We start from the raw sequence: 26,959 nt of genomic DNA on the forward strand, positions 1-26,959 counted from the left end.
GAGTCTGTGGCTCAGGGAAGGGAGAGGGGAAGTGGCCTGTGGGACCTGCAGGGCCCATGTGTCTGCGCAGCTGGAAAAACAGGGAGACTCCACTGCTCCTCCCAGCTTCCTGCCTGAGCCTGCTGCTGGGAACACTGCAGCCAAGCCCAGTGATCCCCAAACACAGATGCTGGGGGAGCCCTGTCTGGTCCCAGCACACCCCAGCCCATCTGTGGGGCAGCTGGCCCCTGGCTGCCTTTACTCACCCCTGTGGGAGCAGAGGGAGCTCAGGGCAACGCTGTAGGTTTGTTATTTTTTTCCTTAGGAAGGGCAGCAGGAATGCCATGATGGCAGGACTAGGAGGAAAGCTTTGCTCACACACCACCAAGAGGAGCTCCCCTAAGTGGTACAGGAGCAGTCAAGGCAGGTCTTAAAAAGAGAGAGGAGAGGTGCTCCCACACTCGGGAGGTTCTTCATGAAGCTAAGGAGGTGCAGCCATAGGGAAAACTCACCAGATGAATTATCTGAAATGTTCACTTGGAAGCAGGTGGGTGGGAGGGAGCTGACAGGGTTCAGCTGGGGGCTGGCCACCAGCACTAGCCCAGAGATGTCAACCAGAGGAGCTGGAGCACCTGAAGCCTGGCAGAGGCCGAGGCTCTGCTTGGATGGAGGAGCTCAGGGGCTCTCCTGCTCTGCACAGGTCTCACCTGCAGCCAACTTTCTCCTGATACACTGGGCACAGGTGGGCACGATTAGAGAAATGAAATATTTTATTAAAACTGGTTCATCTCAATGAGCCATGGCCAAGAGTAGGGCGGCAGCGCTGTCCATCCCCACTCCTCTGGTGTGCTGCGCTCAGGCCGTTGTGGCTGCCTGGAGCAGCGGCTGTCCCCGAGATCCTGCAGGGCACTGGCAGCTCGAGGCTGTCCAGCCCTGCGGGAGCGCCAGAATGCCCTGCGGAACAGGGAGGGCAGCTGCTGGTGAGTGCCCGTGGAGGGGCCAGAGCTGTGGGCCTTGGCCTGTCTCCACTCGTCAGTGATTTGAGGAGAAGCTGACTTCTCTTGTGTTGGAGTCTCAGTTTCTGTCTCCTGGTCAGCCATGAGGGGAGCAGCTGAATTTTTCTCCTCTTCTGCCACACTATCTGTCTGTGTCTCCTGCTCAGCATATTGAACAGCAGAATCCGCCTCTTGTGCCCAGGTCTCAGTCTGGGTTTCCTGTTCCACACGGTGAGAGGCCTTTCTCTGTAGGTCAGAAATTGCTTTCCTCATGGAGGCCTGGAAGGAGAGTTGGGGATTTGTAGAGGTCACTGGGACAGGAGCGCAGTGTGCTGTGCTGCACTGCTGTGCCTGCAGTGTGGGCAGGGGAGGCCTGTCCGGCCCTCTGTGCTTGTCCCTCACCGCTTCTGGCCCGGCGGCCCGGCCGCTCCTCCCGCGTCGGCGCTGGCCGCGGGCTGCGGCTCCGCTGGCCGCGGGGGCCGGCTGCAAGGAGCCACCAGGGCGGGACCTGCGCCCCTGCGGGCCTTGTTCCCGGCCCGCCTCGGCCCGGCTGAGACGGCTCTCGGTACCCGCCGAGCTCAGCGAGCTGCAGGGCGATGGCAGCCGGCGCAGGGACCGGCCCTGCGAGCTGCGCGACACGGACGGGGCCTGGCTGCCCTGGGAGCTGCAGGGCGATGGCAGCCGGGTTACGGACCGGCCCTGGCTGCCCTGGGAGCTGCGGGTTAGGGACCGGCCCTGGGAGCTCCTGGGCGCTGTCAGCCGGGTTAGGGAGCTCCGGGAGGATGTCAGCCGGGTTAAGGACCGGCCCTGGCTGCCCTGGGAGCTGCAGGGCGATGGCAGCCGGGTTAAGGCCTGGCCCTGGGAGCTCCTGGAGGATGTCAGCCGGGTTAAGGACCGGCCCTGGGAGCTCCTGGAGGATGTCAGCCGGGTTAAGGACCGGCCCTGGGAGCTCCTGGAGGATGTCAGCCGGGTTAGGGACCGGCCCTGGGAGCTCCTGGAGGATGTCAGCCGGGTTAAGGACCGGCCCTGGGAGCTCCTGGAGGATGTCAGCCGGGTTAAGGACCGGCCCTGGGAGCTCCTGGAGGATGTCAGCCGGGTTAGGGACCGGCCCTGGGAGCTCCTGGAGGATGTCAGCCGGGTTAGGGACCGGCCCTGGGAGCTCCTGGAGGATGTCAGCCGGGTTAAGGACCGGCCCTGGGAGCCCCGGGATGATGTCAGCCGGGTTAAGGACCGGCCCTGGGAGCTCCTGGGCAGTGTCAACCGGGTTGAGGACCGGCCCTGGGAGCTCCTGGGCAGTGTCAGCCGGTGCAGGGACCGGCCCTGGCTGCCCTGAGGCTGCTGCAGCTGTGTGTGGGAGGAGGAAGAGGTGTCGGATGGAGGCAGCTGTCTGGGAAGGGTGCTGGCACACCTGGTGCCATCCTCCTCTTGGCCTCTCCCTCCATCTCTCAGCTGGTGCCTCTCCTTGGGGCTCTGGGGACTGGGGTTCTGCTCCTCCATGGCTCCTATTCCACAGGTGTCCTGGGAAGCTGCTTTCTCAGCAAGGTGTTCTGCTTGAGTTGGTACCCCATAGGGGCTCCTTAAACACCCCACGGGCAGGATGTGGCCCTGCTGTCACAATGGCCCCTTGGTGTCATGAGAACCTGCAGTGTCACAACGGCCCAAGAGCACCATGAGGCCCTGCATCACCCAATGCAGCTGTCAGGTGTGTTGGGTTTGCATAGCCAGGTTTTGGCAGCAATGGGGCTACTGGGGTGGCTTCTGTGAGAAATTGCCAGAACTTTCCCCATGTCCGACAGAGCCAATGCCACCGGCTCCAGGATGCACCCACTGCTGGTAAAGGCTGAGCCCAGCGGAGATGGTGGTGACACCTTGGGGATAAAAGATTTAACTGCAGCCCATGGGAAAAACTCATACTGGAGAACTTCATGGAGCACTGGCTCCTGTGGGAGGGACCCCACACTGGAGCAGGGGAAGGACTACAACCTCTCTCCCTGAGCAGGGACAGAAACAACATGTGATGAACTGACCATGGCACTCATTCCTTGTCTCCTTGTGATGATGGGAGGAAGAATGGAGAGCCCAGGAGAGAAAGGGAGGGAGGGAGGAAGGAGAAGTGTTTTTAAGATGTTTTACTTCTCATCATCCTGCTCTGATTTTGATTGGTAATTGATTTTCCCAAGTCGAGTCTGTTTTGACAGTCTGGAGAACAGGCAGAGAGCCCGCAGGCCTGCTTGCTCACCAGTGGGAATTCCTGCAAGGAAAGATGGAGTTCTGCAGGCTTCTCCAAGGCTCACACAAGGGAAAACTGACCCCAGTGGGGCAGCATGCTCCCCTTTCCTCACCAGCCAGGCAGTGTTGCAGGAAGGAGCAGGTGACTAGAACAATCTGACTTTATTGGTGCAAACACTGGGCTTGGGTGAGTGGAATATTCCCAAGTGCTCCCAGGAAGCTGCCCAAGGTGCAGGGGTGCCCACAGCCAGCAGCCCACTCCCTCCAGGTGTTCCTGCTGTGGAATTCATTCTTCGTGGATGTTGAAGAGCTTTGCTACTTCGTTGAGGTCCTCATGCTCCTCCCCGTCTTTGATGATCTGGAAGAAGGAGAACACATTAAATCCTGCACATCCTGTAGAGAGTCAGTGCTGCAGGACTGTCACAGCCAATGCCAAGAGCTCCTTGGATCCTCTCTGAAGCACCAGACTGAGACAGCCACAACACAACAGCACTTTCTACACCCAAATTCACACGGGAGTCTTAAATGTACCATCACCTGCCTACAGGAACAGCAGGAAAACCAACCTCCTGTCCCTGTGGGATTTGTTTTTGGGTTTCCCTTTACAGCCAGGGAGAACAAGTATTTTAAAAAGTGATTCAGCTCTGCAAAGATAAGCCTGGCCCTGACTTGGAGCCAGGATACCTGGCTTGAACCTGCAACTTTTAGACAAGATGAAAAGACATGGATTTAGGGTAAGGACTGCTGAGGGAGGGAGGGAAGGAAGGAAAGATAGAAGGGAGGAAAGGAGGAAGGCAGGAAGGAAGGAAGGCAGGATCTCCCACAGGGATGGCAGAAGCAATATGTTTCAATTGCATCTTCAGATTAGATATCAACAAACACTTCCACCATGAGTAGTTTGTCCTGGGACAGATCATCCAAGGGTAGTGTGGCATTACTCCCATGGTTCAAACAACCAAAATTCTTCAAAGGTGTTAAAACCTGACCCAGGTCTGGCTCAGCTGAGCTGAGAGGTCTGGGCCAGGCCACAGGGATAGGGACACACCAAGTCCCTGTGACACACCAAGCCTCTGCTCAGGACTGCTCCAGCCCAGCCATGATGGCTGTTTCTGGGATGGTAACATCTGAGACTTTTTCAGACACTTGGACATGGGACAAAGCAGCACAAAAATGGGACACTTTCACTTCTGTGCTGTCACTGTGACTCCAGCCTACACTACAGACCTGGAATTTCAGCCATGCCAAGGCAGGCTTGGAGCACACACCTCATTTGAGTTATTTCTGAAAAAAAAATCTGCAAACATTCAAAAAAGCAAGGGACAGTTCCTGTAAGTCACCTGGAACAGTGCTCCCATTGGATATTGCCCAGCTCTGCATCAGACAGAGCATCTGCCTTTATTTATCCTCACTTTGAATTGACAGATTGATTTTTCCACAAGAAAAGCCCTGCTCTAACACACCCCCGTCCATCATCCTCGCCCTGCACTGACCTTCCGAGCAATGGGCATCCTGTTGAAGATGTTCCACAACACAATTCCCACCACGACTTTATCCCTGAGGTAGAAAATGACACCTTTGCCGTAATCTTCTCCTTGCTTTGGGACTTGAGGCATTGGTGAAGAGCTTTGAGAGATCGGAACTTCTGAGGCTTCCGCTTCCGTTTCACTCTCAGATCGAATTCCAGTCCCTAGGGCAGAAATAGGAGGAGTCACACACCCAGTGCAGACCATGTGATGATGAGAGCAGACTCAAAAATCTGTTCTGCAGGAGCCTGAGTTGTTTCCCTTTGAGTTGTATTCCCCAAAAGTTAGTTTCATTAACAAAAGGATGAAACAATCCCAACATGGAGCATAACACCAACAATCCCCAACTTCCACCCCCAAATGCAAAGGAGAGCACAGTCTGCTTCCTCCAGGCAGCAGATACAAAATAAACATGCTTGGATCCAGACTCTCTGTTGTCCCAAACTGATCATTTTATTGCTGTGGAGGAGATCCGACTTCCGTGAGAGAGTCTGCAAGGCAGTAGAGGTGTTCCCTGATACCTTCTTGGAGGAATGTTTTAATCACATTTTAATATCAAAGCCAGCCTTTAAAAGCTTGGTGGAGAAATGAGACAGCAGCTTGCTATTTCCTTGTGCTCTCAGAAGTCAGGGTGGCTCTGTGGTCCCCACACCAGCACGTGCAGGGGCTCCCCAGTCCCTACCTGACTGTTCTGTAGCACTTTTTGGCGTGTCCTTTGCTGTTGCCTTGGCAAACACTCCCACTGTGGGCAAACTGCTGTCCACGAGGCCAATGGCTTCGTAGCCCACGTTGGGGCCCAGATCACTCCTAGGAAATGAAGAGGGAATAAAGTAATTTGTAGCAGTAGTGAGACAAATCCAAGGCAGTTCCATCCATGCATGGCATGGGCAATGCTGGACACTGACACGCTGACTGAGACACGGAGTCTCCTCTGCACACACAGGTGGAACAAGGAGTCAAGACATAACAAACTCAGCCATGAGCTGCAGAAAAACCAGCTCACTGGCCAAAACTTTGAAATCCTTCAGGCCTGCTCCCTGGGAGGCAGCTGGATGGCAGTGCTGTTACCCGCCCGCACCAGGCTTGGCAGCATAGATAATCATTCAGTGAATATTTTTGAGAGCATTCAGAAAAGACTAAAGAGAAGAAAACCTTGCCCTAACACCTTCTTGAACTGGGCACCTGGATCTGAACCAGGGTGCTGATAGTTGATAAAGCAGCTGTGGTTTGGGACCAGTAAGTAGCAGGTGTCTGAAGTGTTTCCCAGGATGCTGAGGAAACAGGTGCATCACAAACCATGAATCTATGCACAACACGACCTCCCTGGCCAGAATCCTCAGGCACAGACTGAGGTTAACACAAGCAACACCAGTAACATGGCAGCTGTGATCAGCTGGAGCTCAGGAGGGATCATGGAATGATTTGGGTCGGAAGGGACCTCAAAACCCATTTCATTCCACTCTTCTACCATGGGGCAGGGACACCTTCCCCTATCCCAGACTGCTCCAAGCCTCATCCAGCCTGGCCTTGGGCACTTCCAAGGATCCAGGGGCAGCCACAGCTTCTCTGGGCACCCTGTGCCAGGGCCTCATCACCCTCAGAGGGAAGGATTTCTTCTGTATACTGAACCTAAATTTCCCCTCTGTCAGTTTGGAGCCACTCCCCCTTATCCTGTCACTCCAGTCCCTCTCTGGCTTCCTTGCAGCCCCTTCAGACACTGGAAGACACTGTGAGGTCTCCATACAACCTTCTCTCCAAGAGGATCAGGATCCTGAGCATGCTGACAAATGCATGAGGAATTCCTGTCATTTCCCAGCTTTTCAGCACGGGGGAAGGAAGTGTCAGTCTTTGAGGGCTGGCACAGTGTGACACCTGCCAACAAACACAGGGCTGCAACTCACAGCCCTTCACCTGCATCTGGTCCTGGCTGAGAGCATCCCAAGGGAAAGCACCCCTGGGAAATGGCTGTCTCTGTCCTTAGCTGCACTTGACGACCTCTGAAGTTTTTCCCAACCCCAAGGATTCTGTGGCTCTATGTTTCTTGTTTAAAAGTGAGGTGATAAATACTCTGGGCCCTGAATCCAAGCAGGACAGACCAAGAGTTCAGGTAAGTGACAGCAAGTCATAAATAAATATTTCTGTGGGAATTTCCCTGAAAAAACTAAAACTCTTTTACCCATATTTGAAATCCTGTTAGTAAACAGGATCTGGGATTTCTAATTGGGCTGAGCTAACAGCCTTTTGGATTTTAATTTTTTGTTAAGCTTTTTTTGTTTTGTTTTTCTGTTCTCATACATTTGTTTTAAAAAGAACTTCAGGAAAATATAGCAAAATTGCCCATTTTCCTGATACCTCTCTCTGGAAAACTACTTTTCAGGTACACCTCAATGCAGCAATGCTTTGCCACTAAAACATCAATACAGCAAAGTGCAACACTCAGACCCACAGACTGGGCTGGGGAACTTCAGATAATCATAACAGAAAAGCTGCTGCTAAATTCAACCTGCAAATCAGTCTGCTCTGAGGAAAGGGCTGTTCTGTATTGCTCCTTGTTCTGCAGAATGGAACTCGTTCAGGGAGAAACTGGGATCTGCAGGAAGGGAAAGCACTTGAGAGAGGTGAGGGCAGAGCAGCAAATGCTCAAACACCTCCCCCACCTGAGCTTTAGGAACATGAAGCTGTACAAGGTGTTTGCTGAGGTGGTTTCACTCCCCTTGGGAAACAGACGCTTCTCAAGGTGTATTCTGTCCAAGCTCCTGCAATGTGGCCACAGCAAGGAACCCCCAAAGAGGAAAGGACTGTTACCAGAACATGGACTGGTGCCAGTAGGGCTTTGCAGCTCCTGTCATGTTTTCTCCAGCCAGTCTCCCGCTCACCACGGCGTGGTCATGGTGCTCCACACGTCTGCGGCCCAGTTTGATGTCATAAAAGCAGGCAGCATCTCCTGCCTTGGAGAGAACCATCCTGTGAGCACCATAACAGGGAAAGCTTCCACCAGTGCCCCAAGAAAAAACATCGGGAAAAGGACAAGTGGAACAAGGAACTGAGTTTTTCTGACAAACCCCAAACACCACCACTACCTCATCCCACTCTCTGGACTACACAACTCCCAGTTTCTCAGCATTTTTCCCTGATGTTTGGAAAAATAAACCAGCATGAGGTACGCTTTCCAGAGGAATCAAAGTATCAACGCCCACCAAGAGACTCTTATGCAAGCAAGTGATCCAGGCTATCTTTAGGTTACCCCAACTCCTCTTACACAGCATAAATATTCCAAACTTGCCGTGGTTACCACGGCAACGAGGTGGCTGCAGTGCCTGACCAGGCTCTGGGTCTGCGCTACAACTGCTCTCCTTACTCGCTCCTGTTCACCCCTTCACCTCCTCCTGTCACTCTGTGTCCCACTACAGCAGCAGCAGCACTGGGAGGTTGTGCCCACACTCACCACCCAGATGTTGTGGGAGGCTGTGCCCACACTCACCACCCAGATGTTGTGGGAGGCTGTGCCCACACTCACCACCCAGATGTTGTGGGAGGCTGTGCCCACACTCACCACCCAGATGTTGGAGCGTGCCTGCAGCTCTGCGTTCACCCGGAACCCCCCAAAGTCCGAGTCCACCTCCAGCCCTGCTGACTTGGCCAGTTCCACGTTGGGCTCCAGCCCCACTGCGGCCACAATGTGATCTGTCTCCACCTGTTTGGGAATGCATAATTAGGATGTTAATTGCCTGTGTGCCCCTGCAAACATGACCCTCTCCCTGCTATCCCATTTACCTTCCGGCCGTCCTTCAGTTTAATCACCAGCCGGTTGCCGGAGACGGAGACGGATTTGACCACGGCATTGGGCAGGACGTTGACCCCCTCTGGAAACGAGCACAGGACACCTCACTGCCTGCTCTGGGCTGGGCAGATCCCACCTGCAGCAGGTGGTTGGTGCAGACAGATGCTGGGTGAGGAACCAAGTCAGTGCCCACCCGAGCCTTGCTGCATGTGCTAGTGCAGCTCTGGGGGAAGCACGAGGAGAAACCCAGTTTAAAAGTCTGAAAGCTGTTTAAAAGGCAATCCAAAGTAGATCTCATGTGATGACAAGGCCACTTCCAAAAGAATTCCCTAAAACAGGTGTTCAGGAACTAAGGACACTCAATTACCTATTGCTGTGCCACAGCCAGACCCAGAGGCCCAACAAGGCAGCTTCCAAAAAAGAAAGTAACTCAGACCTGTGGGTTATCAGGCCCTGCAAGCCACACCCCAATGACATTCCTCCTCCCTCTCTCCCTCTCCACGTCCCAATGCACAGGATTATTTTGCACTTAATGCAGGAAATGGAAAAAGGTGTCATGAATCTTACTGACTTTATCAGCTAAACACTACAGCACCTGGCCTGACCCATGTGTGTGCATAGACAGAGATCATTCCAGGGAAGCAGACACAGGGAAGGAAAGCCTCCCTGACATCAGCAAGCCTGTTTGCTCAGCCTTCCCAGAGGAATTGCCAAGAAGCCCAGGATTCGTGGCAGTTTTGTGCTCCCAGGCTGCCTGAACTGCAACTTCCCCTGTGCTGCACCCGGGCCACTTTGCAGGGCCAGCCCTCCCAAGGCTCCAGGGACAGGAAGGAGCTGGATGTCCTCAGGAGCACCTGCCTGGCTGCCACCAGCCCAAACCCACTCAGCAGCTTCACCTCTTCTGACTTTCTCCGTGGTCCAGTTGCTCAGGTATTCGGGCAGGACTTTGCCCATGTTGCCGTTCTCTGGAAACAGCTGGATCACCTCCAGGCCTCGGGTTCGTGCTGGAAGGGAAGCACGGAGCAGCAAGATGAAGAGCAGCAGCAGATGTTGGAACACACACACTTTACACAAAGAGCTTGACAGAGGTTTCCAAATCTGGGAGTTCTGACTCCCAAGGAGTCACAAAGTGACTGACTACTGTTTCACATATACCTGTGAAGTCTAGATAACAGACTTTTAGGGAAAACGCTTGGTATTTTGGCAAAAATGTAAAAAAATTACCATAAAGACCCTACGCACATAGTGGCAGTTAGAATCCAGCTGCTCACCACCTCTTTGAAATCACAGAATTATGGACTGCTTTGGATTGGAAGGGACCTTAAAGATCATGCAGTTCCAACTCCAAAATCATAGTTTGAGGGTGGCATTGAGCACAGAGAACAAATGTAACTTTACAGAGGCTGGAATGACTTTGCAGCTCACACTGGCCCGCAGAGCTCCCACCTCTGTTGTCAGGGGCTGCTCATGAGGGATAAACTGGGAAAACTTTGGCCACACAGGCAACAAAATACCCGTGTGTTGTTTCCTTTTGGCAAACACAGAGTCTGTGCAAAAACTGAGCAGTTGGGGACTGAAAAGAAGTTTCTAATGTGAGGCTGCTGCCACGCAGTGCCTGTCACAGCTGGGGACACGCTCACCTCTCCTTCCCAGAGCACAGGCCAGCTCGCTGCCGAGGAAACCACCACCAATAATTGTGATGGATTTGACTTCCCTGGAAATCTTCTCCAGCCTTCGGAAGTCCTCAATCTGAAAGAACATTTACCCCCATTTCCAATCCTCTCTAATAGGAATGGCAATATTGGTCATATTCAATGGATTTTATTCACATTGGAAAGTGCAGCAAAGTCACACAGGAGGGAAAATTTTAAAAAATACCTAAACCCCATAATCCCACATATTGTTACAGCTCTCAGGCTGAGGCAAGCAGGTGAGTGGTTGAGTAGACTCTACCCTGGCTTCTTGCCTGGGAAAAAGAATAAGCAGGCAATGGATTCCTGGGCATCATCTGAGGGAAGCATTTGAGCCAAGGCAGGACCATCCCAACCCAAAGCAGAAGAGTTTAAAAACGGAAAGAGTGGTGAAGTGGCTCTGATTTATTCAGCCTCACTGGGGCTGGCAGCACCTGGAGGGTACCTTTCGGAACAGGGTCAGCCTTTTCTGCACGTCCTTTCCTGCTCTTTCGATGGCAGGCAGGTTCCTTGGGGATCCCCCTGTGCACAAGGAGAGAAGGGAGACTATTGACACCACAGCCATGGCACTGGGTATCCAGATAGTGCAAAGCTGTCTCAGATCTCAATTGTGCTTCCCAAACTGTTCCAGTATGGGAATATCCCAGTATCCCTGTTGCTGCCTGAATGTTCCAGAAAATCTGATGATGCAAGGCAGGTGAAAATCCCAGCATGGCTATCTGCACAACTGTCCTTCATGTGACTGCTCCACATCATGTTTGACACCACAGAGACTTCTTCTCAAATACAACCAAAGAATCATGGAATGGTTCGGGTTGAAAGGAACCTTAAAGCTGATCCAATTCCACCCCCTGCCATGGGCAGGGACACCTTCCACTATCCCAGGCTGCTCCAAGCCCCGTCCAGTCTAGCCTTGAACACTTCCAGGGATCCAGGGGTAGCCACAGTTTTTCTGGGCAACTTGTGCCCAGGAAAAATTCCTTCCCAGTATCCCACCTGACCCTGCGTGCTGGCATTCCCTATTGTCCTGTCACTCTAGACCCTTGTCCAAATTCCCTCTCCAGCTCTCTTGGAGCCCCTTTAGGCACTGGAAGGCTCAAAGATCTCCCAAAAGCCTTCTCTTTTCCAAGCTGGACTCCCCCAGCTCTCCCAGCTTGACTCCACAGGGAATACTCTAGAGAATTTATCTCTAGCTAAATGTCACTGAAATAAAAAGCCTGGCACAAGACCAGAAACAAGAGAAAACACAGCACTTACCAGTGGCAATGAGACATTTGTCGTAGGATATCTGGGTCCCATCATTAAGCTTCACTGTGTTCCCTCTGACATCCATGTGCACAACCTGCAAAGTGAACCCAGCTGAGCTCAAGCTCTTTACTTCATGGACTACTGAGCAGAGGTACAAACTTAGAATAAACATTCTCCCACCTTTAGGTTTAGGGGGTGGGGGGCAGGAGTGGGGAAGTGAGAGGACTGGAAGTGGGAATTGAGACTTCTTTGGGAGTCACCGTAACTCAGGCTGATCTTCCCAAGGTCTGAGTGTGAAATGGGCTCAGACACAGCACAGCTCAGCAGGAAGAGGAATCGCTGACATTTATCATAGCAACATACAAACAACCAAGGATGTAAATATTTCCGAAGGTTCACCATCAATTTCTCCACCTTCCTGCTGCTTCAGCACAGTGCTCCTGCTCACATTATCACCCACTACCTTGATCTCTGTGCTCTCCTCATCTCACCCTCCAGCCCACACAGCCCAGTTCTCACTTGTCACACCCTGTCTCTAAGGTCTACATATTTTTGTCCCATGCCCAGACTTCAAACTTATCCTTCTCTCTTCCTCCTCAGTCACTGCTATTCCTCCAATTCCAGTGGTTCAGTACCAGCTTAGAGTGCAGGTTCTGTTCAGGAAGAGCTGTAGGAACAATAGCTAGTGCTGTACCCACCTTCTTGCCAGGCAGAACTGCCACCCCACCATTCTCCACGGAAGGCAGGTCCTCGACAGGCACGTAGAAAGATGGTGGCTGGAAATAGATACTGAGAAAAGCTCCATTATCAAACAGGTTCCCCTTGCTCTGGGATACCAGAAATCCAGCTGTTCAGCAACTCCAATGAGACAAAGACAGCTCTGTGCATCGCAACAAGCTCCACTGTTATTTATCTGTTTTTAAGAATTAGGATCTTCACACTGTTGAAGTTCTACGGTTTGGATCATGGAATCATAGAATTGGTCAGGATGGAAAAAGATCATAAAGCCCAACCACCAAGTAAGGCTTAATCACAGAAGTCACAAAAATCAAGTATGATCCCGTGTCCTTGGACCTCTGCTCTAACCTGTGGAGCTTCATCTTTATTAACTCATTTCCCAGGACTCCTGCCCATAGAGGGACAGATCTAAGGGGAATCACAGCAAAGGTCAAGAGGTATTGAGTACTGAGTGAGCTCTTGTGGGAAGCAGAATTCCTCAATCCCTGCTAGCACCAGCACACCCTTCCCTGCCCTCAGTGCTCCACTGGCTGATGGTTCTCTCCCAATAACAGTTTGGTCATTGTCACCTTGTCACTAACCACTCCTTTGCCCTGTCACCTGCAGTGCCACGTACCTCCTCTCCTTGCCATTCCACTGCTTGAACCGCAACGTCTCTGTCACGTTGGGATCATCGGAAAACCACAGTTCTTTGGAAAGGGGTGGACGCATGTAGGGCAGGGCAGGATCTTCAGACACAATCAGCACCTTTAATTGGCCAGGAAACACATCAGCTGGAGTGAGAGCAGGCCAACAGGAGCACACACAGAGCAGGACAGCAGGAGCAGGACAGCTCTTACCCGCGCGCCGGGGTCGCGGGCCCGGATGGATCTGGCAGCAGCGAAAGCAGCGGTTCCTCCCCCGATGAGCAGGAAAGGGACGTGGGATGGGACCTTGGGATGAGGGCTCGGAGCTGCAGGTGACAGATGGGACAACTTACTGCAAATACAGGCAAGGCAGCCCAGCTGCAGGGCACAGAGTATGTCACCAGGGGACTTCCACATCCAGACTTCCTTTGGAAGCTGTCCTCCTTCTGCCCCAGTACCCTTCCCAAGAACCCCACTGCTGCTTCCCCCAGGGCTGCTCCCTGCAGGAATCAGGCAGATTTCAGCAAACTGGTTTTTCTAAGCAAGCCCTAAAGTCTGCACTGGCCAACCAGTAAGCAGTTTATAAAAAAGGGCAAGGCACAGTTTTTGGTAATTTTGTTCAAGGAGACAACTTCTGAATCGCCCTGCAGAAGGCACGTCCTCCCACAGGCAGGTCCTGTTGCTGAGAAACATGGGGTTATTCCATGGGCAGGGACAAACCAGGCAGTTAAGCACTGGCACCAGAACTCACCTGCTGTTTCTTGAGGAGCAGCACCTTCACCTGAAAGGGAAGAAACACATGGCTTAAGTCAGCAAAGCACAGGCTGTAGTCTGGGAGCTGCAGTTCAGGGCTCACTCCAGGATGAACAGGCTCTCCACTAGCCAGGGAACGAGGCCCTCTGGAATCAGTGTCCTTGCCAGACTATGCAAGGTAAAAGCCAGAAGCAGGGCTCACTTTTTCTCTTTTTACCACAGAAGGAGTAAATGGCAGAAATCAGCCCCAGGAGATATCCTACTTCATCCTCAGGACGGTCTGTAAAACAGCCTCTTCTGGGTCATGGAGCCAGCACTGTCTTCTGTGCTGGGAAATCACAGAAAACAGAATCCCAGAATGGGCTGGGCTGGGCTGGGAGAGATGTTAAAGCTCATCCAGTTCCACCCCCTTGCCATGGGCAGGGACACCTTCCACTAGACCAGGTTGCTCCAAGCTCTGTCCAACCTGGCCTTGAATGGGAATTCAAAACAATGGCACACACTGAGAGGTGCAATCTTACAAAGGCACATCTGTGATTCCAGAGAGGCTCTGTTCTGTTTGTTTTGGAGGCCTCAAGCTCATGAAGAACAGAGCCAACCCCCCGACTTGGCAGGCTGGCACCCACCTGAGGCAGAGGACTTACTGTCTTGGGATTGCCTGGATATCCTGGCGAGCCGGCTGGCGTATCGCTCCTTGCTGTCCTGCAGTGTTTTGTACACCTGCAGACAGACAGGACACATTTACCTAGTGCACCTTACAGCACCAAGGCACCATCCTGCTGCTGCCCCTGACAGGATTGTGTCCATCCCACGTGCTGGAAAGGCCATTGACAACTCGTGGGGCAAAATACACCTCCCTGGACAAGGTGGCCATTGAGAACATGCTCAGAAAATGACCTGCTCCACCAGGTGTAATGAGCCTTGGATGTCTGGTTGCTTCTCAGAAGCAATAAACCTTCCTGCAGGTGTTTGGCTGCACACCTGTTCCAAGGGGAACCAGCTCCAGTGAAGGAAATGCAGCCAAACCAGCCCCAAGACCGCATGCAAGCTGGGCCATGACACAACACAAGACTGCAGAAACAGAAGACAAATCCAAAGAAAAAGCATCTCCCAGCTTCCAAAGCCCAGAGCAGCTGGGCAGAGCCAACATCCTGACTGGCTTTCTCTAGGCACACTGGTGGCAGGACAGCCCTGACATCAGCAGGGCCTTGAGCCACAGGAGCAGGGCTGTTCCAGGCACTGGCCCTTGGATGTGGAATCTCTTCCAGCTGAATGCTGAGCTGTTTGTTTGACTCTGAAACTCAGGATACAGCATAAGCAGAGCCTGCATGTCCAATTTACCGGTACAGACAAGGAGGGAACATCTCTTATATCACATTAACTTACAAGAAAAATTGGTAATGGACAGGCACTGAAGACACTGGAAGCACTGGGAGCAGGTCATAATCCAGTATTTTTCCCCAAGGGTAAAAAAATTACAGGGAAGCAAACCTTTCTTTGAGGCAAAACCCAGCCTTCCTAATAACCTCTATCATGTGCATAGCATCAAATTTCATTTGCCAGTCCTCACAAGCTGGTGTTTTATAGCAAATAGTTTTAAACAAGAATGGAGGAATTTAATAATGGGCACAAAAAAGAGCACAGGACAAAAGCCTGTCCAGGGAACTGGAGAAATGTTGGAAATATTAGAAAACAAGAACTTGTCAGTGTTTAGAAGAATTAAGAGAAAGGTATTTTTAAAGTCTTGCTCAAAGACAGAAAAGCCAAGGTTAACAAACCACCTCTGCTTTTACAAGGAGAATCAGGAAGGTTTTAAGTGAGTCCAAAGGGCAGCATACAACAAATTAAATCCGATCCTTTAGGGAAAAACACTGTTATGCAAAACATCAGATCAGGCCTTAAGGATAAATATTTCCAATGGGACAATGTGAAGTTCTTTCTAGTTAGAAGCAGAAATATACTCTGCCAGGACATGGGGTGACGTTTCAGTGCTCTTCCATGAGGAAATCACCAAGTTGGACAAGTTGTCTTTCCTTCCCTTTAGCAACAGTTTTATTCACATATTATTTCCTTTTCTGCATGCCAACATTACTGATATCAGGAGACGTGCAATAATTAATAATTTATGTCTTTACACAGTCACAAAGATGGCTAGTTTGAGTTTAGATTTACTCAATGTGGCAAGGTTAATTCTAAGGCAAGTTTCTCCACTAAGAACTGCACCACCTGAGAATATTCAATTTGTCACCTTAAATGATTTGGCAATGTCCCTTGAAAATGATGTACCTGAGGCCCAGGAATACAAAGAGGGCTGGAAGTGAAGGGCTACAGGGTGGGAGGTACAGACAGGTGCCCACCCTCCCACCCCACAAACACCTTTAGTGAAGCATCTTACATAAACTCCTGTCCCAGTGGCTGCTCCTCCCACTATTAAGTATAACAAGAGGTTGTTGCCAGCTTTGCCAGGAGCACCTGAAGACGTCAGGGATCTAGAAGGGCATCTTAGCTGATGGCATTGCAAAACTGCAGGGGAAGACAGGCAATGGAAGAGAAGAGGGAAAGAGCTGAATATTAGGAAGGATTCTTGATTAAACAGGTCTTGGGAAAAGCAGAGTGCACTTTGTAATTTCAGCTACCTTGTCTGCCAAAAAAAAAACCCAAAAAAAAATGGGCAGCAGGGCACAGGAAGGAATTATATTTAAAGAAAATAGGAAAATATTTTTCTTCCATGCACTACTTTGAATTTTTTTCCTCTTTCCCAGGAGCTTCCTTTGGAGAAAATTGGGATTTGGAACTTTTAATTAATATGATCATCCTAGAGAAAGAGCTTGGAAACAAAGATTTGTGTGGTGTAAACTTGGGATCTATCTTGTCATTTTCTCTTTCAGTGAAGCTGCAAACATTTGCCCTTTTTAAGTAGAACATAAATACTCCCCAGCTGGAGGTTGGTTTGCTATACTTACATAAGTTAAGCAAATGTTCTGAACTGAGATTTGACAAGCAATTGTTTGTCCCATACAAGACAACAGAGACAGCTGTGGCTGGTCATAACAAAAAAACCCCAAAGTGCCTTTAAGGTAAAAAAACTTAAAAGGTAACTGAAATTACAGTTAAAACCCAAGTAATCATAAGAAGTTACTTTCCATTGAGCTCCCCTTCAAGTTTTCTGAAGGAGGAAACAGAGATAAAGCTACAGAAATCAAAAGCTGAGTAAAAAGAGCTGGAATACAGCAAATGCTCAACAGGAGAGATGGACTGCAGCTTCTTCCCAGGAACCACCTTTCTACTTACATAGGCACCTGCTCCTAAGGTGGACAAGCCCATAATAAGGACAAAAACCGAATTACTGCCCTTTTGCCCAGGCACGCCTTTGCTAGCCACTTGTCTGCTCAGCTGCAGGTCTGGGGGCACATTCCAGCGCTGCAACAACGTGCCTAAGGAACACAATTTATTGGAGAAACAACACAAAAGCACTGTCAATACAAAGGTAGGTCTGGAAATTTAGAGACTAAGTTCTGAACCCAAACAAATTCCTGGTTTGGAAAACCCAGCCCTACATCTGAGCAACCACAGGGCATTATCCTGAGCCACAACAGTGTGCTCCGGGCAGCTGTGGAGACCAAATTATCTGTCACATCAAGGGGTAACTGAACTAACTGATAGCAGGGGCATCTCTAGGCAGCTGGAAAGGCTGCCTGCAGCTGGAGCCTCCAGCTGCTCTGGGCTGGCCGAGCACAGAGATGTGTATTGGTGGTTCCAACACCTTCTCCAGGCCCCTCCTGTTCGAGGATGCACTTCCAGCAAAAGCAGGAGCCAGGCCAGGGCGGGCAGCAGGGGTGGTGACACCGGCACCAAACTCCCTCTGCTCACACAGCTCATTCCACCGGGAAAAACCACCAGCAAGGCAAAAAGGGCATCCCCGGTGGAAATGGGCAGATCCGGGTGCAGGCACCTCCCGCCGCACAAACCGGACGAGGAGCGGCCGTGGCCGAGCCGCTGGACCGCGTTTGATTCCTCCATCACCAAATGGAGATGGAGGACAGCCAGCGGCCGGCCCCGTTCATCCCTGAATGGAGCGATGGCGGGGACGGCTCCGAGCGCTGCTCCGAGCGCTGCTCCCAGCACGGCCGACGCTCCCGGGAGAGGTTTGGGCTCTCTCCATCCCCACCTCCACCTGCCCCCGCCCGGCGAGAGCAAAACCCGCCTCACCCGTGCCTGCAGGCACCTCTTTGTGACAAAAACCGCAGCAGAGCCAGCAGCGCCCGAACAGAGACCGAGCTCCGAGCCAGCTCCGGCTCACTCACGCTGTCCCAAACGCGTTCCCGAAGCACCCGCACCTCCGCCGCCCGCGCCCCCTCCCGCAGCGCCCCGGGCCCGGCCGTGCCCGCACCGATCCCGCGGGATGCCCGCCCGCCCGGCGCCCTCCGCAAACCGCGCTCCCGGCCGGGATCGGCCCCGCAGCGGCGGGAATGGCGCCCGGCGCGCCCCGGTCCCGGTGCTGATCCCGATCCCGGTGCCGGCACTGACCCGCGTGGGCGCGCCCCCGCGGCGGGGGGCGCAGGGCGCGCGCCAGGCCCGCGCGGCAGCGGAACATGTCGCCGGTCGCCGGTCCCTCGGTCGCGGCCCCGCCGGCCCGGCCCGGCCCCGCCGCGCACGCGCCTCCCGCCGCTTCCGGCGCATCGGCGCTGCCGCCGCCGACATGTGGCGGCCGCCCCGCCGCCTCCCGCGCCCGCTCCGCCGCGCCGCCGCCGGCGGGCCCGGCCGCCGCCTGCTGCTCTCCACGCCCATCTTCTACGCGAACGGGCCGCCGCACATCGGGCACCTGTACTCGGCGCTGCTGGCCGACGCGCTGCTCCGCCACCGCCGCCTGCGCGCCGCGGGCCCGGCCCGGCTCTGCACGGGTCAGCGAGACCCCCGGTCCCAGCCCCTCCCCCGGGGCTGAGCCCCCTCCCCGTGTGCCCAGGCCCCCGTGTCCCCGCGGGGCCGCGGGCTCCGGCCTCTCCCCACGGCCTCTCTCCGTTGCAGGGACCGACGAGCACGGGCTGAAGATCCAGCAGGCCGCGGCCGCGGCGGGGACCTCGCCCGCGGAGCTCTGCGAGCGCGTCTCGGGGCTCTTCCGCCAGGCCCTGACCCAGGCCGGCGTCGCCTACACCGACTTCACGCGCACCAGCGAGCCCCGGCACCGCCGAGCCGTGAGCCACTTCTGGGGTGCCCTCCGCGATGGAGGGGTGCTCTACAAGGGCTCCTACGAGGGCTGGTACTGCACGCCCGAGGAGAGCTTCCTGCCCGAGAGCCAGCTGGCCGAGGGCACGGACGCCCAGGGCCGCCCCTGCAAGGTGTCCCTAGAGACCGGCCATGAGGTAACGGGCTACGGACCTGCTGCTCTGCTCCAGCCAGATTTGGGGTGTTCGATGCTTCCCGTAGGCTTTTATTAATTTGTGTTGGCTGAGACTCACCTGTATTTCAGTGGAGTGTCAGAGAGCTGCCAGACCCCACCTGGCAGGTGCACATTGCAGCTATGTGCAACGGGAAGGATTCAGCCCCTTCTGAGTCCACAGGCTGTCAGCCTGGGAATGCTGTTCTACAGGAGTGATGACAGAAGTTAGCTGAACAGGAGGATAACGGTGTATTTCACTGAGGGGTTCCAACTTTCAGTCCTGTTTGTGCCTCTGGACACTTACCCATCTCTTAAATAAGTTTTGGCCCTGCCTAAAGCACTGTAACATCACCTGCCCGTGGTCAGCCAGAATGGGCACGCCCAGGAGTGCAGTACCTTCCCAAGCATCTCTGCCACTCTTTTCTTAGAAGGTGTGCAGTTACATGATTTAATCCAGCAACTACAGATAATCCTGCTCAGAGCTCAGCACAGGTTATGCTCCTGTGCTGTTTGTATGAGGCTGGGATGTGGGAGCATTGGTTCACACAGAAAGGGCTATATTGGCAAATAGTAACTCTTGAGAAAGCACCTAAGATAAGTTTCCAGGCAAAGTAGTAATTCTTTAGATTTAAAACAGTCAGCAGATTTCAAAGTCAAGCATACCCTGAGAACAATTCCTGGCTTCGCCTGTGTATTGAACTGTCCAAGGAAACAGGAGTGTGCATGGATCAGAGAAGCTCTTGCAGTGTGGCGAGAAGGGATGGGAGGGTTTATTTCCATCCTGAAAGAGGCCGTTGGGCAGTTTGTTCCTTGGATAATTTGTGAAGGAAAAGGGGGAGTTTGCACATGCCATAAACCCCAGACTTCTGGTGAATGAGTGAGTTCTGGCATCCAGTGGAGCCTGGGGCTGAGGATGCACGGCTTGTCTTTGATGATGCTCTTCTGGTCTTCCTTGTACACTGCAAGACTGCTGACCCAGCCATGGATGCCTGAGTGCCTTACGCAGCTCACTCGTACCACATCCACCCACCACGTTTTCACTGGTTTAGCTAAATGTGTCATTTAATGGATTTAACTGTGGGGGAGAAGTGCTGTCAGTGCTGTAAGCAAACAAAGTTAGTGACTTAGATGCATTAAAGCATAAACTGAGGAAAAAGGGGAGTATGGCCCCAGGAGAACAAAGGGAGCCACTAGGAGTGACAGTAGGGCAGGAATTACAGTGTCATTGTCATTTTGTCTTTTCATGATTTTCCACTATTATTGCAAAACTACATTGTCAAGAAGGTGTATTCTCATCTCCCTAACTCCTTTCTGATGTCACATCAGCCTGGCAGGTGGAAAGGTGGTCCTTCCCACGGTTACCAGTGTTTTTAGAAGCAGGATGCTGAACCATCCCAGGTGCCTGAGTCCTCAGGTGTGTTCCTGGGGATCCCAAGGAGGCAGTACCTTGGCTAAGAAGGTTGCTGCTAGTCATGGAAAGGTGCTGACAGCTTCCTATGGCATGGGAGAACACACAGATATGGGCAGTGTGCAACAGCCTCCTTGCTGAGGACAGTGTGTGCAAATTGTCATCCTATTCTTGGGGCCATAATCCTTTCCTCTTCTGCTGTCCCAGGTGCACTGGACCAAGGAGGAGAATTACATGTTCAGGCTCTCAGCATTTCGGGATCCCTTGCAGAACTGGCTCCGGGACAACCCGCGTGCCATTTTTCCTGACCCTTTCTACCAGTGCGTGCTCCGCTGGCTGGACGAGGACTTGCCAGACTTGTCGGTGTCCCGTGAGCGAAACCGGCTGCAGTGGGGCATCCCCGTGCCCAGTGACCCCACACAGACCATCTACGTCTGGGTGGATGCCCTGGTGAACTACCTGAGCGTGGTGGGGTACCCCGAGAGCCACGGCGCGTGGTGGCCAGCCGTGCACCACGTCGTGGGCAAGGACATCCTCAAGTTCCACGCGCTGTACTGGCCGGCACTGCTGCTGGCGGCAGGGCTGGAGCCCCCCGAGCGCATCCTGGTGCACTCCCACTGGACTGTGCGGGGCCAGAAGATGTCCAAGAGCCTGGGCAACGTGGTGGACCCCAGCGTGTGCGTGGGGCAGTACGGCGTGGATGGGTTCCGGTACTTCCTGCTGCGGCAGGGCGTCCCGGAGAGGGATTGTGACTACTATGATGAGAAGGTGGTGAAGTTGGTGAACTCAGAGCTGGCAGATGCACTCGGGGGGCTGCTGAATCGCTCAACAGCCCCCAGCATTAACCCCAGCAACACCTACCCACACTTCTCAGAGGCCTGTTTCCCAAAGGTCCTGGGTTCTGGGGAGGCAAGAGGCACAGGCAGGGCGTGTGTTGAGGACTACAAGCTCGTGGCAGCGGTGGCCTCGCTGCCTGCGCAGGTGGACAGTTATTTCGAAGGCTTCCAGATCTACAAAGCTTTGGAATGCGTTGCCCAGTGTGTGAGGCAGACCAATGGCTTCTTCCAGAGGCACAAGCCTTGGAAACTGGACCGAAGGGATGCTGCAGAGCAGCTCTGGCTGGACACCATCCTCCACGTCACGCTGGAGTGCCTGCGCGTGTACGGGACGCTCCTGCAGCCTGTGGTCCCCCACACGGCAGACAAGCTGCTGTCCCGGCTGGCTGTGGGGCCAGGAGAGAGGGATCTCTCTGGTCTGACATTCCTGGCACGCTATGATGGAAAGCCATGTCCCTTCGAGGGGAGGCAGCTGGGACCTGACACTGGCATCTTGTTCCACAGGCTGGGCAAGTTGGAAACTATGAAGAAGAGAAAGCAAGAAGCTCAAGTCCCTGACAAACAGCTTCTGTGAATAAAACTTCCAGGAATTCCTGGAAAACATTGTCTTTGTTTAAAAGCACTTTCCTCCCATTCCTGGTGGGGGTGTGGAGTGATGGGAAGCCAGCTTGATCAGGGAGGATGAAGAGTGATGGGTTTGGTCCTGGGCCTCCTTGTGTTGTGTTGTATTGTGTCCTTGCACAGGGAGATGGATGAACGGTCACTCTGCAATGTCCTCATCTCACTTTTGGTCCGCAGGTTTTTGGCCAGGTCAGAAGTAGCTGGGAGTGGTCAGAAATGGTTCTATGAGCCCATTGGGTCTCTCAGCTGAGCTCCCTTTGTGGGCCAAAACTAGTCTGAGCCTCAGTGGGGACAATCCTGTGTGGCTGCTCTTTATTCCTAGGGGAGGACAGTGCCATGGTGGGACAGTGTGTCTCATTCAGCAGTGCAGGATCTGCAGATGTGACCAGAGTGGGAAAGGGGGGGATGTGTTTCATGACTCAGCTTTCTGAGGTTTTTCCACCTGTTGCAAGGCTTCATGCACCCTGTTTCATGTCCATGCTGCTGGAAGCAGATAAGAACTGACACTCTGGGGTGGTGGTGACCACTGAGGGTCTGTGGTAAATCCTTCCCAGCCTCTGGCTCCTGCAGGTCCCATCGGTGCTGGCACTGGAGGAGTCATCTTCCAGAGGCCTATTTTGGGGGTCTGGGTTCTTTTGGGATCGCTTGGGCTGTGTGAGCAGGAGCAATGCAGCCCGGGGGGCTCTGTCCCATGTTCCCGTGCCACTGTTGCTGTGCCACTGCCTGATGTTGTCCTATTCCAGCTGACGTGAGTCCCCTCATCTCCTCCTGCCATGGCTCTCCTTTTTTCCTGCAGATTGTCACCTGCTCCCCTCACTTCTGCAATCCTTGTGTGCATCCTTCCTGCTGCGGCCCCCGAGCCCCAGTGCCGTGGGTGCTGGCACCCCACTGCCCTGTTTCTTGGGGCAGGAGGGACACATCCCCTTCCTGGTCTCTCTGATGCTGGCACACGGGTGCTGTGGCTGCCCAGCTGGACATGGAGAGGGTCATTCTGGCACCGGCGGTTGTGATCCCACTGGCAGCTCTTGGCACTGGGAACGTGCGGGTGTTGGTGTCCCCCGGTGTCTGGTCCCGCCTCGCTGTGCCCCTCGGTCACTTGCTCCCTCCCGGGAGGAGCCAGGCCCGCTGCCCGCAGCCCTGCCGGTCCCCGCCGCTCCTCTGGGAATCGGCCCGGGCTGAAGGCACTCTGTCCCGGTCTGTGGCTCGGCGCAGGGCCGGGGCCGCAGCTCTGAGCCGGGTCAGCGCCGGTGCCAGAGCGGGGAGCGTAGGGCGGAGCCGCGCGGTGCCGGTGCCGCTACGCGGGGCGGGGACGGGCCGTGCCGTAGCCGGTGCGTGGGGCGGTACCGTGTGGCGCCGGTCCCGGTACGTGGGACTGCACCGGTGCCGCTCCGCGGGGCGGGACCGTGCGGTGCCGTAGCCGGTGTGCGGGGCGGGGCTGTGCCGGTGCCGCTACGCGGGGCGGGACCGTGCGGTGCCGTAGCCGGTGTGCGGGGCGGGGCTGTGCCGGTGCCGCTACGCGGGGCTGCGCCGGTGCCGGTGCGTGGGGTGGAGCCGTGTTGTGCCGGTGCCGGTCCGCGGGGCGGGGCTGTGCCGGTGCCGGGGTGTGGGGCGGAGACGAGCGGTGCCGCTGTCCGGAGCTGTGCCGGTGCCGGTCGGCGGGGCGGACCCGGTGCCGTGCGGTGCCGCAGCCGGTCGGCGGGGCGACGCGCCCCGATGAGCCGGTGAGGCGGCAGCGGTGCGGGAGGGATGGCGGCGGGCGGCGGCGGCGGAGCGCGGCCGCCGGGCCCCGACCCCGCGCTGGAGCCCTACGTGCAGACCCGCATCTTCAAAATCATCGTGATCGGAGACTCCAACGTGGGCAAGACGTGCCTGACCTTCCGCTTCTGCGGGGGCACCTTCCCCGGCAAGACCGAGGCCACCATCGGCGTGGACTTCCGCGAGAAGACGGTGGAGATCGAGGGGGAGCGCATCAAGGTGGGCCCCGCACCGGCTCCAGGCCGGCCGACACCGGCTAAGCCCCCGCTGGGTCCCACACCGTGCGCTGGCCCCCGGCGGGGCTCGCTCGCCCTCTCTGGGTTCCACACCGGTTCCAGTGGGCCCCGCTCTGTCCCCGGTGGGCCCCGCACCGGCCCCGATCTGGCCGGCAGCAGCCCCAGCAGCGATGGCAGCCGGTCCCCATCCCTGCCTCTTGCCAAACCCCTCCTGGGGGCTTTTCCTTACAGCCCAGCTGGAGAGAGGGAACAGGGCCAGGGAAGAATTCTCATCCCTATGTTGCAGAGATGGCCCTGGACCAGTCCCTGCTGCCTTGTCACTATTTCTGGGGTTGGCTTGAGCATGCAGAGATCAGAAGTGATGGCTCGGGGTGAGTCACCGCCACCCTTGCGATGGGCACAGCTGGATCCTCGCAGCATTGGGGTGGCTCCAGCTCCCAACACTGGACCAGCGGAGGGGTAGAGCTGCGGTGGGATGGGGGACAGGACTCTGGGGGGCAGAGAGTGATGGGCTGGCAGCAGCCACACTGGAAGGCGGAGAGCTCACATGGGCCAGCGGCAGCGGGCTCAGTGGTGGCAGCAGCAGTGCAGGAACCTGCTCCCAGCTGCACCTGGAGCTGCGATTGCAGCAGGATGAATTTTCTTAGGAAGGCTGTGTGACACCTGTAAAGAATGATCAGCCCAGACCTGAAGAGCTCTGGCTGGTGTGTCAGAGCAATCTGCCACTGGTAGGAAACCCCTGGGAGCAGAGTCTGTGGTGGAGCTTGGCCTGCCCAGCTGTGGGGATCAGACTGGTGCTGGAAGAACAAACATCACTGCTGTACTGACAGATGGCTGATTGAAAGTTGAACTCACAATGAAACCCAATCTTGTGTTGGTGGGTGAGAGCTTTAGCTGTGCTTCTAGGCTGTCCATGAATGTTTTTCCCGCTCTCCTTTAGAGATGGTCATTCTCCCTGCCCTCCCTGGCTCTGTGCAGCCCCACGGAGCTGTGCTGGTGTGAGCTGTGGTGCAGGCTGGCATGGAGCCTGTGTGCTGCCACTAGCTGGAAAATGTTGCCAGGTTTTCTACCTTTGGATATTATTTGAGCTCCAGTGGGCAGGAGTGGGAGGCAGTGCAGCAAACTGGCCATTTCCTGGGATATGTATCCTAGAGAGGAGGTGAGAGGTGGACAAGGATCCTCCTTCTCTTGCTCTGCCTGGGAGAGACTGGCTCTGAAAGGGCTGAGCAGCAGCTCTGCTTTGCCAGCGTTTTTCAATTGGAAAGACTCCAAGGCAGGTACTGTCTCCATGGGTAGGGCAATTTGGATTAACTTGGAAATTGCCACTTCCAGGCTACAAAACATTACCAGGAGAACCCAGACTGACCCCCGGGGCACTCTGCTGGTTACCAGTGTTCAGCCAGACTTGGTGTCACTGGCCAGCACCGTCTAGGAGCAGATGACATTCAGCCAGTTCCCTCACTGTCTGCTCATCCAGCCCAGAGGCCTCCTTGCATCTCTGTCACCTGGGTCAGGAAGTTGTCATCGATGGTGTCCTGGAATGTTCTGGATTGCCTGTGCTCTGCTGTGCTGTCCTTCCATGAGATATTGGGGTGGCTGAAGTTCTTTGTGAGAACCAGGGGCTGCAAACACAAGGCTGCTGCTCACTGTCCACAGAGCATCTCATCTGCTTGCTCTTCCTGGCCAGGTGGTCTATAGCCAAGACCCCCTACAATGTCATCTGTGATGTTTCGTTCTTTAATCCTCCCCCATGAGCTCTGTTGGCTCCTCACCCATTCCCACAGAGCTCCTGGCCCTCCCACTGTACTCCTACACAAAGGGTGGCTCCCCCTCCTCATTTTTTCTTTTCCTCTGTGAAATCATCAGCATTCTCATTCATGGCGTAGGATTTGGTGCACAAATAGACATGGATCTGTTGGAATGAGTCCAGAGGAGGATGCAAAGATGCTCTGAGGACTGCAGCTCCTCTGAAGTCAGGCTGGGAGAGCAGGGTTTATTCAGCCTGGAGAAGAGAAGCCTCAGGGGAGACCTTAGACATGCTTCCAGTGCCTGAAAGGGCTCCAAGAGAGCCACAGAGGGACTTGGGACAAGGAATGGAGGACAGGATAATGACCTTAAACTGAGGGAGGGCAGGTTTAGATTGGATATTAGGAAGAAATTCTTGGCTGTGAGGATGGGGAGGTCCTGGCACAGGTTGCCCAGAGCAGCTGTGGCTGCCCCTGGATCCCTGGAAGTGCCCAAGTCCAGGTTGGAGAGGGCTTGGAGCAACCTGGGACAGTGGAAGGTGTCCCTGCCCATGGCAGGGGTTGGACTGTATCATCTTTAAGTTCCTTTCCAGTCCAAACCATGCCCAGAGAGCAGGAAGCCCTCCTGCAACCCCCTCCCCATAGCCTTGCCAGGGCCAGGCTCCACACTCCTGTAGCGTCTTTCCTTGTCTGCTTCGCTTCCCAGGTGCAAGTGTGGGACACAGCTGGCCAGGAGAGGTTTCGGAAGAGCATGGTGGAGCACTACTACCGCAATGTGCATGCCGTGGTCTTCGTGTACGACGTGACCAAGATGAGCTCCTTCACCAACCTCAAGACGTGGATCGAGGAGTGCAACGGGCACGCGGTGCCCCCGCTCGTCCCCAGGGTGCTCGTGGGGAACAAGTGTGACTTGAAAGACCTGATCCAGGTGCCATCCAGCCTGGCCCTCAAGTTCGCCGACGCTCACAACATGCTTTTGTTTGAGACCTCGGCCAAGGACCCACAGGAAAGCCAGAACGTGGACGCGATTTTCATGTGCTTGGTGTGCCGGCTGAAGGCGCAGCGCTCGCTGCCCTGCCGGGACACGGAGGGCTGGCCGGCGCAGCCCCAGCCGCAGCCCCGGCGGCTGGAGGAGGCCAGCGGGAAAGGCTCCTGCCCGTGCTGAGCGGGACCCGCCCGGACCCCAATAAAGGCTCTGAGCCCCCTGCGCCCCGACTCTTGCTTTGCCTTACCGCCTGCGATCGGCTCGGCTCGGCCGCGATCGGCTCGGCTCGGCGAGTAGCGCTCGGCTACAATCGGCCCGATTCGGCTACAATCGGCCCTGTTCGGCCGCGCTCGGGCTATCTCGGTTATTATTGCCCTGACTCGGTTACAATCGGCCCGACTCGGCCACACTCGGCTACAATCGGCCCGACTCG

At 54.8% G+C, this 26,959-nt stretch overlaps 3 protein-coding genes across 4 annotated transcripts; 2 read left to right on the top strand and 1 right to left on the bottom strand.

Moving 5' to 3' along the window:
- Positions 1-3,348: 3,348 nt before the first annotated feature.
- Positions 3,349-18,186, bottom strand: AIFM1 (apoptosis inducing factor mitochondria associated 1). 2 transcript variants are annotated; one of them, XM_021547807.2, is made up of 17 exons: positions 18,091-18,186; positions 15,959-16,086; positions 14,208-14,283; positions 13,562-13,591; positions 13,024-13,136; positions 12,801-12,931; positions 12,145-12,235; positions 11,456-11,540; positions 10,644-10,720; positions 10,148-10,256; positions 9,404-9,511; positions 8,501-8,589; positions 8,280-8,420; positions 7,532-7,674; positions 5,409-5,533; positions 4,694-4,890; positions 3,349-3,561 (listed from the first exon to the last, which is right to left on the bottom strand). In XM_021547807.2, the coding sequence occupies exons 1-17, from the start codon at positions 18,155-18,157 to the stop codon at positions 3,490-3,492; spliced, it is 1,782 nt and encodes a 593-aa protein (XP_021403482.2). In that variant the 5' UTR covers positions 18,158-18,186; the 3' UTR covers positions 3,349-3,489. The 2 variants fall into 2 exon arrangements, with proteins under 2 accessions (XP_021403482.2, XP_021403481.1); XM_021547806.2 differs by lacking the exon at positions 15,959-16,086 and adding an exon at positions 16,855-16,997 and having other exon boundaries at positions 18,091-18,184.
- A 76-nt stretch (positions 18,187-18,262) lies between these two features.
- Positions 18,263-21,785, top strand: MARS2 (methionyl-tRNA synthetase 2, mitochondrial). The gene is made up of 3 exons (XM_031504805.2): positions 18,263-18,464; positions 18,589-18,923; positions 20,556-21,785. The coding sequence occupies exons 1-3, from the start codon at positions 18,263-18,265 to the stop codon at positions 21,756-21,758; spliced, it is 1,740 nt and encodes a 579-aa protein (XP_031360665.2). The 3' UTR covers positions 21,759-21,785.
- A 1,733-nt stretch (positions 21,786-23,518) lies between these two features.
- RAB33A (RAB33A, member RAS oncogene family) lies at positions 23,519-26,748 on the top strand. Its single transcript, XM_021544240.3, has 2 exons — positions 23,519-23,779; positions 26,248-26,748. Exons 1-2 carry the CDS (start codon positions 23,552-23,554, stop codon positions 26,704-26,706), a joined length of 687 nt encoding a protein of 228 aa, XP_021399915.1. The 5' UTR covers positions 23,519-23,551; the 3' UTR covers positions 26,707-26,748.
- The last annotated feature ends 211 nt before the right edge of the window (positions 26,749-26,959 follow it).

The sequence above is a fragment of the Lonchura striata genome, chromosome 14 (assembly GCF_046129695.1).
Source record: "Lonchura striata isolate bLonStr1 chromosome 14, bLonStr1.mat, whole genome shotgun sequence".
In the NCBI taxonomy this organism is placed as follows: domain Eukaryota; kingdom Metazoa; phylum Chordata; class Aves; order Passeriformes; family Estrildidae; genus Lonchura; species Lonchura striata.